Source organism: Epinephelus moara, chromosome 12 (genome assembly GCF_006386435.1).
Source record: "Epinephelus moara isolate mb chromosome 12, YSFRI_EMoa_1.0, whole genome shotgun sequence".
Lineage (NCBI taxonomy): Eukaryota > Metazoa > Chordata > Actinopteri > Perciformes > Serranidae > Epinephelus > Epinephelus moara.
In genome coordinates this window covers 7,119,214-7,132,378 of record NC_065517.1, presented here as the reverse complement: position 1 = coordinate 7,132,378, position 13,165 = coordinate 7,119,214, and the positions used below count along the sequence as shown (strand labels likewise).

The 13,165-nt window shown below is 39.5% G+C and overlaps 2 protein-coding genes across 2 annotated transcripts in view; one reads left to right on the top strand and one right to left on the bottom strand.

Annotated features, from left to right (window-relative positions):
- Window positions 1–1,228, bottom strand: part of LOC126398837 (uncharacterized) — a 36,505-nt gene extending 35,277 nt beyond the window's left edge. The window contains exons 1-2 of the mRNA XM_050058462.1: window positions 1,000–1,228; window positions 635–721 (exon numbers count right to left, since the gene is read on the bottom strand). Coding sequence (XP_049914419.1) covers window positions 635–721; window positions 1,000–1,018 — 106 coding nt within the window. The 5' untranslated portion in view covers window positions 1,019–1,228. The remainder of the gene's footprint in view (window positions 1–634; window positions 722–999) is intronic.
- A 7,930-nt stretch (window positions 1,229–9,158) lies between these two features.
- rmdn3 (regulator of microtubule dynamics 3) overlaps window positions 9,159–13,165 on the top strand; it is a 16,914-nt gene continuing 12,907 nt past the window's right edge. The window contains exons 1-2 of the mRNA XM_050058496.1: window positions 9,159–9,817; window positions 11,428–11,617. Coding sequence (XP_049914453.1) covers window positions 9,616–9,817; window positions 11,428–11,617 — 392 coding nt within the window. The 5' untranslated portion in view covers window positions 9,159–9,615. The remainder of the gene's footprint in view (window positions 9,818–11,427; window positions 11,618–13,165) is intronic.

Sequence of the window (13,165 nt, the reverse complement as noted above, 5' to 3'; positions counted from 1 at the left end):
AATATAAGCCAGTTGAGTTCAGTGATTTAAGCAAATAATAGCCTGTGTTACTAATTAAAGTTTTACGGTAAGACTTGAAGACAAGAGTGATTTGATGAAATATCACTACTTTAAGCTTAGATTTGTTTGGGGGGTTTTTTTCTGAAGGAAGCTTTTTGGTACATGATGTGTCCAAGGTCTATTGCAATTTTGATAATCCAATGATAACTTGTGTTTTTACAGTTTCCGGCTATAAGAAATGGTGTACTTTTTTACGATTTTAAGGCAAAAATTCTGCAGTAAAATACAAAATACAGACATTTTAAGTTGTATGCCCCTGCGTAAAGCCAAAATGAAAAAATATAAGTCCCTCTCAAGTGCTTAAAAATGATCTGACATGCCTCCCCTTTTTTGCACCACCCCCTCCCTTCTTACAAGTAATGAACAGTCCCTAAGTGATTGTTGTCACTCTCTCAACATGTAATGCAGGACCATTATCAGCATCTGTCACATCAATACAATGACTCAATATATGTCTTGATTGGCACTTATCATTCCGGACCAACTTTGCCACTGAATGCAGCATCAGCCACATTACTGTACTGTACATATAAAAGCATGTGTAACAGTGAGAGCAGAGTGGATTAATAGCTACCAGGGAACAACACGGCTGCAGAGTTGAGCACATGATCAGCAGGCAGCGGTGGGGAGGGGACGCTGTCCTGCGCCAACTCCTGGACGTCTGAAAGGTTTGTGGGAAATGATTATTTTTATTGAAAACACGCCAGACAAGAATTTCCAACAGTGTCTGCAATATGACCGCTGCTGGGGGAACTGGTCCAGCAAATTCCTCACCGCCTCTGAGAAAAGTTGGCAGCACAGTGTAAAGTAATGTAGACGACGGCGCCACTAAACTGTTCATGTAATAGAAGTTTATCAGTCAAATACACAATTCAGCTCCACTTTAGTCACTGTGGATGAAGAAGGTGTCGCGTGCACGTTTGCACTTGTCTCTCCTACCTGTTGCGTGTCGGTTCATCTCCAATTCCTCACTCGCGACTCATTTCCACGAGTTTTTTTCTCCGGTAGTATCAAACTTGTCTCCTCACTGTTTCACCTGAGAGTCCAGAGACGTGACCCGACACCGAACACTTCTACTGCGGTGGCGGAGGACGCGACCGTGTGGACCGCAGCTGCTCGCTGTCTCTCTCCGCCATGTTGCGTGTACTGAGCAGCGCCAGGCTGAGCTAACCCCGCAGACTGGATGCTGCTCGGCTCATTATATACTACAGAGGGCGGAGAAAACACAGAGGAGGACGGACACCAACTGTTGACCACCGCCACCACAGAGCTGGGCCGGAGCCAGGATCTTTAGGGTACTGTGGTGCTCCCTGGTCCCCCAGAAGTAAGCCGCCCCCCCCCTCAAATTATTGGCCCAATAAAGCCTCATATTTTTTGGTCATATATGAATTGCTCATATTTTATTAATCTAGATAAACAGTCATCTAAACCAGGGGTCTTCAACATTTTTCAAGCCAATGACCTTAGCTAAAACAAAGAGATTGAGCAAAGACCCCCCACATATTGTATGAAACTGAGCTGCATATATAACTGGGCCAACAGTAACATGTAAGGTGGGTTATACCATGTATAAACATACCCCTTTGTGTTGCATACAATACTAAGCTATTAAAATAAAACTATTGGCAGATTCTTATAGCCTATTTATACATTGAGGTGGACCATATGTCTCTTGTTCAAAAAGTTATAAAACAATCCATTGTGGCTAACGAGAATGTCCGTACACATGGAAAAATAATACAACTGATTGGCTAATATGTTTCAATAGTATGTAACTGTTTGCTAACTAGATTACCTCACTGATATGGACAGCTGCTGTAGAGTGATTTAGCGTTTGGTAGTTAACATGATTGCACAACAATTTATTGGTGACAGTTAGCCTTTCATCAATGTTGTATACTGTAACTTTATTTTATTCTATTTTGAAATAGGCCAACTTGTCTTGCTAATAATATGTTGGATTCATGCTAATGTGTATTTTCAGACATGTTAAAAAAAAAGGAACTTAAATTACCAAACAATGATTTGGCAGTAACTCTGAGGTCCCCATATTTTAGGACCCAGGATCTAAACCAGTGTATTTCCTCAAATTTTATTCTTCCACATGGAGGTATACTGCTATCTCACAGTCTTAAAGCGTTTATGCTACACTACTAGGATTAAGGAGCCCTCCACATTCTGACAGATGATTTATGTTCTTTTATCTTGTGTGCAAAAGATATGAACTTGTGTGCACAAGATATGAATTTTGTTAACAATACATAGCCTCATGTAGGCCCATTGTGCGCACAAGAATCTTGTATAGATAAAAATATATCATCTCTCAGGCTTCCAGTGCTCTGTGCAGGTGCCTAAACTCCCTGCAGCTATTTAATTTTTAAGCCGTAGACTGTATTTACAGACAGTAAATTATATCTTGTGTGCACAAGAGAGTGTACGAACAATATTTCCTCCATGACTTGTGAACATAAGGTAAAAAAATATAATCTACAAATAAATTCTGGCTTCATGTTTATGATAAACTGGCTAAAATTCCCAATAATCACATGACTTTGGGAATTCATAAATTGTGAGTAAAAGAAAGAAAGAAAGAAAGAAAGAAAGAAAAAAGATTCAAGATTCAAGACCTTTATATGTCCCCAAGGGCTATTGGTTTTGCAGTAGCAATAAAAAACAAGGGCTTGACACACAGTAGCTCAGTCCATAGGGACTTGGGTTGGGAACTGGAGGGTCGCCTGTTCAAGTCCCCGTCCGGACCAAAAATATGGCGCGTGGACTGGTAGCTGGAGAGGTGCCAGTTCACCTCCTGGGCACTGCCGAGGTGCCCCTGAGCAAGGCACCGAACCCCCCAACCGCTCAGAGCGCCTGTCATGGGCAGCCCACTCTGACATCTCTCCACTTGGTGCATGTATAGGTCCAGTTTGTGCATGTGTGTGTTCGGACCTGTGTGTAATTGACAACAGAGTGAAAAATTGAATTTCCCCTCGGGGATTAATAAAGTATATAAAATTAAAAAAAATTAAAAAATAAATAAAAATCACACATACACAACCACACATAATAAGACCACGTAAACACAGGAATAAAAATTAGAATATAATATAATATATAATAGTATATATAAAAATAAGAATTTGTGTTTGTTAAAAGTCAAACATTTGTTGAAGTTTGAACAAACTCAGTTTCAAAAAACTTTACAGTTGACAACATGAACTATAGGCTGTGGTTCCACCATCAGACTGTGCATTTTCTAAAAGACATGAACTGGTGTCCACAAAGTTCGGTATACTCATCAGAAAGAGTCCTAAGCCTGCGTTGTAGGTCTTATGTTGCTTGAGTTTATGACTTGTTACCAGTAGATGTGGGGTTTGAAATACATTTCCCTTCAGGAGGCAGGGAGAGTCTAATAAAAGATGCTACTTGAGATGCATTATGGGAAGTGTAGGATCCAGTTTCACCCATACTAGGGACTCAAAGTCAGGATATAATCTCAGTTTTTGCTGATTCGGTTTTGAGGTTTATCTTTTAGTCTGTCTTTCACAAGTCCCCCAACATGTTCAATACTAAATCTCTAAAGCAGACCTACACCTTGAAACAGTCCTTTGTATTTAGTAAGTATTCTCATGTAGCTACAAATACTAAACAGTATTAAAACTGTAAAACGTAAAGACAAAGAAATAGTTCATGTGTCTTATCTGGGGGCCTTATAGTGCACCTATAGTTGCTGCGGGGCTCTAAGCAGGTCAGTTGTGCCTGTTAGCATTTCCTGTGTAAGAACAGCCAAGCCCTACATTTCTGTTAATACACTGAACTGGTCTGACTGCATACCTGATAGGTAACATTCTCACCCAGAACCTTTGTTTAACTTGAGTCATTATTAATTAACTTTGACCCAATGTAAGTTCTTCGACTAAGCATTAATTGTAATGTGCTCCTATTGGACCACAGACAACTTCAAATGCAGGTGTAAAAGAGAGAATCAATGCTTTATTTGTTTCTGCTCATTCATTGTGAATCTAAAGAGAATGAGGAAAATGATGGGATAGATTGTTTCAACTGATATGGAGAGATAGCTGTTCTTGAGAATGAACAGTGAATCTAAAATCTGTGGTCTGAGTTTCATGGGAACTTATGTGACTTTTAATCTTATGAGTCATACAGCTGACATGTTATTGAGACTGCTGGTTCCTTGAAGACTAAGAGAGCTTCCCCATTTTCTCAGTGATCATCCAACAGACTCATTTATGAACACTTGGCTTCTCTGGTTTTAAACAAAGAAGTTGCTTTCAAAATGTCATCTTATTAATTCAACTGATTATTTTCTCCAACTTGATAACATAACCAGATTATCTTTGGGTTAAAAACAACAGATTATTTTAACCTAAACTGTCATGTCTTGTGTCATCACATACCGTCATGCGAATAATTTGGTCTTTAGTCTATTAATCAACACCTTAACCTTCATGATATTCACACTGGTGATCAAAAGGGTGAGCCTCAGGGCTATTCTTGCTTTTAATTTACATAATGATCTGCCCAATTTTTGTATATTGGTGGTCAGTATCTTATTTGCCAAGAGAGAGAGATTTATAGAGATTGTGTGCTTTTGGAGACGGCCATAACATAATTTAAGTAGAAATCACACATTTAAATCAAAATCAGAATCAAAATTAGCTTTAATTGCCAAGTATGTGTGTTCAAAAAATATAGAAATAAGTATCAAAATAAGGTTCATGCTGAATTTCAGCATTACATCTGCGCTGTCGCTACATACATGCGCATCACACACACACACACACACACACACACACACACACAAAAGAATAACCACACAGCAATTATGCTGAGGACACCTATAATGACCAGGAGCAGCCCTGCATTACATTTGTTTACATTACTCCATGTTTTACACTTTATATGTTGTCAAATAGCTTGGGTGAGTATTTGCCAAACTAAATTAAATTATAAAGGTTTGTTACTGACAAAAGAGATTTGTTAAAAATTTATTTTTTCTTGCTTAGAGGGATGACACAGATTTCCTTTTTTTTGTTTTAAAGTTCTGCCATTCTCAGTTTTCTTTCTAAATCAGCTCACTTTAGGTTGCTCGTTTTATAGGTTACATAATTTCAAAAACTCTCTGCCTTCTGTAATTAAGTATGATTTCAGCATATTTAACATTAGATGCAATGATCAAACTACCAAACTGCCCTAGTTTGATTGTTGTGGGTTTTGGAAAACAGAAAAAAACAAACATTTAATGACCGGAACATTTACCAGACTATAAATTTAGCACAGATTCAAGTCTCCAAAGCCCCATTTGTTGATAATGAAAATTCACGCAGGCCTGCTGAGATGGTTCAGGGTGCTGCTGTGATTCAGACCAAGTGCTGACCTCTCATTTGGAGTGTTTGGGGCCAACAGATCAGCCCAGTTGCACGTAATTGACTTTCTTCCCTGCAGGTGTCTGTCATGCTCATTTCACCTCTTCGTGAATGACATTCTTCTTTCCATTGGACACATTCTTGGCACGCTTCAGTTGCAGCATAGACAAACAAACAGTTTCATCCATTGTCTATGTTGCATATCTGTGTCAGGTTTACAGAAGAAAAAGGTTCCCAGCCACTCCCAGGCATTATGGGGGATGTAGTCTTCCTAGCATGTTTTACAGGTTTCCTCACCTTCTCAAAATATGAAGGACCATTATCTTTTTATGTGCAAGCTTATTGAAGTGCAGACATTTTTAAAAGTCAGACATGTAGTTCCACACAGTTAAAAGAACAGCTAACATACTTGATAATCAGTTTAACCAAAAAGGACATCTTATCTGATCATCACAGCTTGACACAAACAGGAGGTATATCATTTTAAAATTTAATCAGCTAACAACATGGATCCCTTTACCTATTACATGCCCATCTAAAGCAAAGAATCTTAGCACATGGATTTCTAATAAATATATAGACAGGGACAAATGGTGGTAAAATCACTCCCAGGAATGGATTACACCACTAGGGGGCCATAGAGTACAAATTAGCTATGGGCCCAGGTGCAGACAACAAAAAACACAGCTGGACAAATTCAAATATTTATTTAAAACAAACAAACAAACAAAAAGCTTACAGTCCAAAAATAAGACAGGTGAAGGCCGGTAGGCACAGGAAAGCAGGTGACAGAGCTCCAACAGAAAATGAAGATGAACTAACAAAGAACAAAGGAACTGGGCAGGTATAGGGAGGCACTAATTTGGGAAGTGAGAACAGGCGAGTAGACTGCAGGACTAGTGAGGGACAGGTGAAACTAATCAGGGTGGGGCAGACGACCAAACCTGGCATGGAAACACAAGGGCAGGGATTGAAGTGGTCTGAACAACAGGAAATCTTAGCATGACTGAGGAATAGGATTAAACAAAGGAAAAGAAGGAAAAACATTTACTTGAATTATAAGACAGCCCCTCAAGACTGGACAAGAATGCAGGAGCCATCTTATATGCAGCCCATACCATTTCAGTCTTTAATTTTGCTTTAGCACATTTGTAACCCATCAAATTACCATAAAGTAACTGCCACACAGACAACATGGAGCATTTGAAGATTGTGTCTTTTATGTTTTCAAAAACATGTGTCTGCACCATATCTACCCTGTTTAAAAATCTTCATAATGTGTTTTATGATGATCCTGATGAAGGCCACACACCAGAACCTGTTGGTCTGGCCATAATGTTGTTGTGCATAATGCATGTGCAGTGTTTAGTGCAGTGTTGCTGGAGTTTTACCTCTTCAGATCCAATGAAAGTCAAAATTTATATTAAATTAAAAAGTTTTTTTTTTTCTCAAGTCATAATTTTGACGTAGTCATTTTACTACAACGTATATCTCATAGTAAATATGTCCAATGGCAGGCCCACCTAGAGAAATGACTGGCCCCCTGAGAATGTCCAGTGAATGGGCCCCCCTAAATAAATTTTACTCATATCAATACATGTGGATGCTCTCTCTTTCCTGCTAAACACACACGTGTAAAGAAGGACTCACTCAGTGACGAGGGCTGCAGAAACCAGCTGCCAGCTTTTTTCCCCTGCAGTTGTGACATACAAAAAACAGAGACTCATACCATTTTCAGGAGAGAGGGGTTTTCATTATGAGACAGGCTTCATTTTTCTAGGGCAACAATAAAAAGGGGAGACTGGTGTTGGTTGGCACACTTTTCACTCTCTGCTGGCATAATTTATGTTAAGAGTATACTTACTGCAGGAAATGAAAGGTTAAGGTCTCAGCTATGAATGAATATGTTTTAATGTATACAAATGTTTTCTTAAATTTGGTAGTCACGTTGTGCATTTGTGCCAACCAGCCCCGTCAGGGTGTGGGGCTGGTTGGCACAATGTTAAAATGCTATAGTTATGTGTCTAATAGTGAAGGCCTCATGAAGCCTCATGAAGCATTTTCTTTATTTTCTGAGCCCACTAGATGGCGCTTTTTGTTCAACAAAAGGTTGAAAGCACACTGAATTGCTATTCTTTGAGTCACTCTCTTTAAACAAAGAGCGACATCTAGTGGGCTCAGAAAATAAAGAAAATGCTTCATGAGGCTTCATTTGCCATCACCAGCATCTATAGTTATTTGACCCAACTTTGTGATGAAATTATGTTAGCCAGCTACCATCACTCATCACAGACTTTTAAATATTACATCAAAATGTAGCTGATTCATATGTCAATTAACTACAAACAAAGGCTATGTATCTCTTAACACAGTTACACTTAGTACACATGCCACTTTTTTTTACTTTCAATACTATACAACTGAAATGTTACCCTCACCAAAGATGTTGGTCACTTTTAGATGTTTTAACTTTACTGAAATTATTACTTACTGAAAAACCTGACAGAGGAAATGTCTTGATTGGGAGCACATTTACTACAGCTGTTCCCTCCCACCTGCTCTAACAGACTGGTTCATGTTTGCTAACAGATGACTGGTAGGCTGTCAACATGCAGCGTTGCTTAATTTTGACTAAAACTCCTTGGGGCAACAGAGCACTGACCTTTCTTGTCGAGAGCTGGAACAGAATGACTCAACAGAGGTGAACTGAGTGAACACTATGGAATGCGAGCACAGCTATCGAACAGGGCTGGCTGAAGTTTCGCAAGGTGACGCTGATGCAGCAATATTGAAGCCTGATTTGTGGTTGGGCGCCAATTATAAAGGGACACCCTGAAATTAACAGCAACATTTCACCACATTTAGCTCCAAACAATGTTTAAAATAGTGATGTACATTTTTTAATGTCACTTTTTCAACGGATTTACAGCAATATTTGTGAACTTTGTCATATTTACTTTGCTTTTAAAAACATATACAGGGGGCGTTGGTGGCTTAGTGGTAGAGCAGGCACCCCATGTACAAGGCTGTTGCCGCAGCGGTCTGGGTTCGACTCCAGCCTGTGGTTCTTTGCTGCATGTCACTCCCTCTCTCTCTCCCCCCTCACACTCATCTGTCCTATCAGGCTTAAAAATGCCAAAAAATATCTTTAAAAACATATACAGTATAAAGCCAATGTTAATCCAAATATGTAATCTACAACTAAATGTTGAATATGAAATCTAAATATTAAATCTAAGAGTGTGGGGGAAGAAGAAAACATGCAAACATTTTGGTGTTACATTTTTATTTCTGTGACCTTCAAATGACCAGAAAATAGCTGTGTGCCAACCAATCCCGGTCTCCCCTACAATGGTATTTTTTTTTTATTAATAAGTAATTGTGAATATTTGTAGCTCAAAATAAAATATATCTAAGATGAACATGGTCATTGCTGGCCTCCTTGACCCAAGCTTGCTCTGCCCTTTTTACCTCCTTATGAGTGGCCCTGCTACTTTGCTACTTTTTGACAAATTATCTAATAAAACCACAAGTATCTCATAATTAAGCTTTCAATAGTATTATTATTTCTATGATGCCAACTTTCTTTAAATGTATTTTAACATTGCTGGCGGAAATGGGCTTCCAAACGTTGCAGTTTGTCAACGACACCTTTTATTTTGTAAGTTGGAACCGGAAGTTATTTTCCACGCGCTCGCCTCGGTGACATCACGTTTGACTACGGTGCTGCTGATGTGATGTAGTTACGTTATATATTTTCGTAGCATCACTCCGCTAGCTGACCAGCATTCGCACACCTTGATATGATGCAACGACAAACAGACCGCTTAGTTTTTAACGTTAAACTTTAAGACGTGTCGTCAAAATATATAAGCCAGGGGAGGTTTTCAAAGGAAAATTGTAGCGTTTCCGTCAAGCTTATTACAAGACGTCAGCGTTTTATTAGTCAGTGGAACGCTGTAATGCCAGTGGACGGCTAATGACAGTCGGCTAACGTGCTAACAGTAACTGTTACTCGTGTCCCCGTCCACCCTTTTTCGGAGCTAAAATAATAACGTTATGCGTCAAGAGGAAGTCATGTTATCCTGAGATTAATTACAGGCAGTAATGGTTGATGACATGTGAAAGAGGCACTTGTGAGTAACTGACGTAGTTAGAAACGACGTGTGGAGAGATGAGCATGCCGCTCGGGAGGAACGGGTTAATCGGGCTTGCTATTGGAGCTACAGCCGGTTGTGGCTTGATTGCCTTCATAATCTACAAGGAGATCTGTAGGAGAAGATCCCAGAGACTGATGCAGGAGGCCCGGCCAGCTCCCCGGCTGTTTGACGAGGCGGATGAAGCAGCGCTGCTGCGGGAGCCGCTGGATGCGCAGGGTGGGTTGACTACTTGGCACAGACTCCAGCATGGCAAACACATGTTTGTGTGTGGTGAGGGACGGGTGCTTGATCCAACTGCGAAATAGGCTGTATAAGTACTGTTTTATGGGATGTAGGAAAAATCAAGTTAAATTATGATGATGAATCAAATTTACCGCATGTTACCACCAAAATACTTGTTTTCAATAAACTCTTTATTTAAAACTGAACTGAAAGTGAAACCTATGTATGCCCACAAGCCAGACTCCAATACTTTTTTCTTTTTTTTTTTAGTGAAACTGCATGTGTTATTGAGCATACAACTGGATTAATGACACTTCAGTTATACTGCACAAGTTGTGTGAGAGTTTGTAAACAGATGTTTTGAAAAAGTTTTGCTGTTAAACGTGGTCCCCAATTAATCTGTAAATTGATATGTTCTCAATTTTCTATAGAGGCGTGCAAGGAAAAACAAAGTTTTCTGCACAAATTCAAGGTAGTACAGCGGGATAAACTAATTACAAATGGTCGTTTTGTGGATGAAGTTTCCTAAAATGCTATAATTAAATGAGAGAAATGAGCCTGAGGTCAGTATGCCACTGCCCCTGCCTTTCCCTGCCATGTGTATGACCTTACTCTTAGCCTTGAAAGTTGCAGGTAGTTAGACTTTGAGGCTGCTGCCCCATGTCACTCCTGCAGGCTGGGCCTATCCACCAGGCAGTGATCAGTGGGCTGACTGCCCACCTTTGACTCCTCACCTGGGACTAGCTTGCCTTGGGTGACCCTTCTAAAAGCTATTGCCTCAGGAGAACAGCCACCCCCCACTCCCTACCTCACTACCATGTTAAAGTGAAAATTTTATGAGGCTACAGATGAGGAGATGAAAGATTTGGTGAGGAACTCAGACAGGAGTTTTGAAAGGAGCCGGTTGAGGCCTCTCATACCCTATTTCCAACAAATTAGCTTTGGTTCTTGAACCAGAACTAGAACCTTAGTTCTGTCTAAGGAACCAGTCCGCATTTCCACTAGTTCACATGGAACCATTGTAACTAAGGATAGGTGATCAATGGAGGACGTTCCACAAAGCACAGCTGAAATAAACAGCAGTAGAAAAAACATGTATTACATTGATTACCTGCTAACATTGGTTCTGTTATTACAGATATTTGTTTTTACCCCAAAGAAAACAAGTACGGACCAGCTCTCAATGAAACCACTGCTTAAGCTGTTTTCCAACGATCTCTTGCTTGCTTTCTCAATCATGCCTTTCAAGTCATTAGAATATGACATGCCCACTGATGTCATCATGGTTTGCACTTCAGGTCAAGGAAAACCTGCTAATTTTTGGTTCCAGCTGAGAACCAACCTTTTGGGGTTCTGATCCTATTTATTTTTGGTCAAAATGTTCTAAATGGTTCAAAGTTAGGTGTGGGAACTGAAACAGAACCAGTTCTATGTTGGTGGAAAAGGGGTATCATTAAGGTTTCTCCTGGTCCTGGATGCCTCCCTGTAAAGGTAGTCCCAGCATACTGACTGGAATGAAGAAGGGTTAGGGATCAGGCTAAATGGCTAAATTGCAAGTCTAAACTCACATCTAACATGTTCTGTGTCCTGGTCGCCTCTTCCAGAGGTGGAGGCCCAGCAGCAGGCTCTGGCAGCGGTGGAGGCCGTGGTGCAGGGCCTGTCCCCGGAGCAGCAGCTGGAGCTCAGGAACCAGTTGGACCAAGTTCTGAACTGCGTGTCATCATTGCGCTCAGAGGTGGCTGAGCTGAGGGGCGGCCTGCAGGACATCGCCCTGCAGATTATCCAGGATGTCAAGTGAGTCACAGTGGTGAAATGTACAGCATCTGCACTACTAAATGTTTCTGAGTATGATACCGAATAGTATTGGTATCAGACAGAATTATCAGTGAGTGGGCAGATTCTTAGGTCTGAACCCAGGCAAGAATAGTATCTTTTTTTTGGCAGGACCATCATAACTGGATCATATTGTGTGGACAAACACTGTGCAAATCCACAGTATTTGACTTTAAACTTAATACCCTAATCCAATAATTTTAGAATGTATCTGGCTAAATTTATTTACTTAATGATTTTTTTTCTTGTATTTCAATCAATATAGGCATGATGATGTATCTTTAATACAGGCCTGAAACAGACCCACAGACAGGGTGACTTGGTTTGTTTGTTTTATTTATTTATTTTATTCAAAACTGGAACATTTTAGGGGAACACTGAGCCCCAGAAAGTTGTGTTGCTGTTAAGTATATTCAGCAGAGATTTTTGTTGTTGCTGATTTTACTCCACAGATATCTAATTGAAAAAAGGTAGCATTGTCAAAAAGAAAATAGAAACACAGAGTTATGAAGGTAGAAATAAAAAAAAAAAACACCAATTATATGTTTTGAAAGTGAAGAGAAATTTATGTAAAATAAAGGTTAAAAAGGGGAGAGAGTTGCTACTTTCTAATAACAGAAAGTAAGACAGCTATAGACACTTTTGTTTAAAAAATATGAAGTACAGTATGCTTTCACATGTACACTAACTTGGATATAACACAGCTTTTCTGTCTAACATCATGTCATTAATAATTAGAATGTCATTTATTTTTGGTCACTGTTGTACTCTGATGAGGCAGGCTATATCAAGCATGACAGCATGGTCAGAAATGTCAATAAGTTCAACAAAGTTTCTTGAAAATTTCCCTTTTAACAAAAATACTTTGCAGAAGTTTCTGTTACATGCAGCTCAAGCCAGCAGGTATCCCTATTATCGCCACACTAAATCACAAATTATGCAGATTGTTCTTGAACCTCTGAGTTCATTGTCAATATTTAAGGGAAGTTATCATCAGCTGTAGATCAAAATGATAGACCTACAACCAATCAGAGCAATGAAATGTGACGTAACCCTAAGCGATGGACAAGTTTAAACAGACCTCAGCGTGCCGAGATGAGCTGTGATGGTGTAGGAAAGAACTGACATGTCTGTGAATGAGTCATGACGTTTTTGCCATCAGAATTTGAAAACAGATCTTCAATATAAAGTTCCACATCAGCTGCAGCCATCTTTCCAAAATACATCAACAGTTGTGCTCTTTACTAAGCTAGGTTTATACTTGCCATCATGTCCCCAGCTGAACATCAGAGACCACAATGATGGACTTTGTTGTGTTATCCCTGACAGTGACTTGTGCACTTGTATTTACTACTGTATTTAAAGGGCCAGTGTGTAATATTTGGCATGGTTTATTGTCAAATCTGAATCTGAATCTGAATATTCTACCCATTAATATGTTTATATAAGTGTATAATCGCTATAAAATAAAATTTGTTTGGTTTTCGTAGCCTTATAATTATGCTTTTA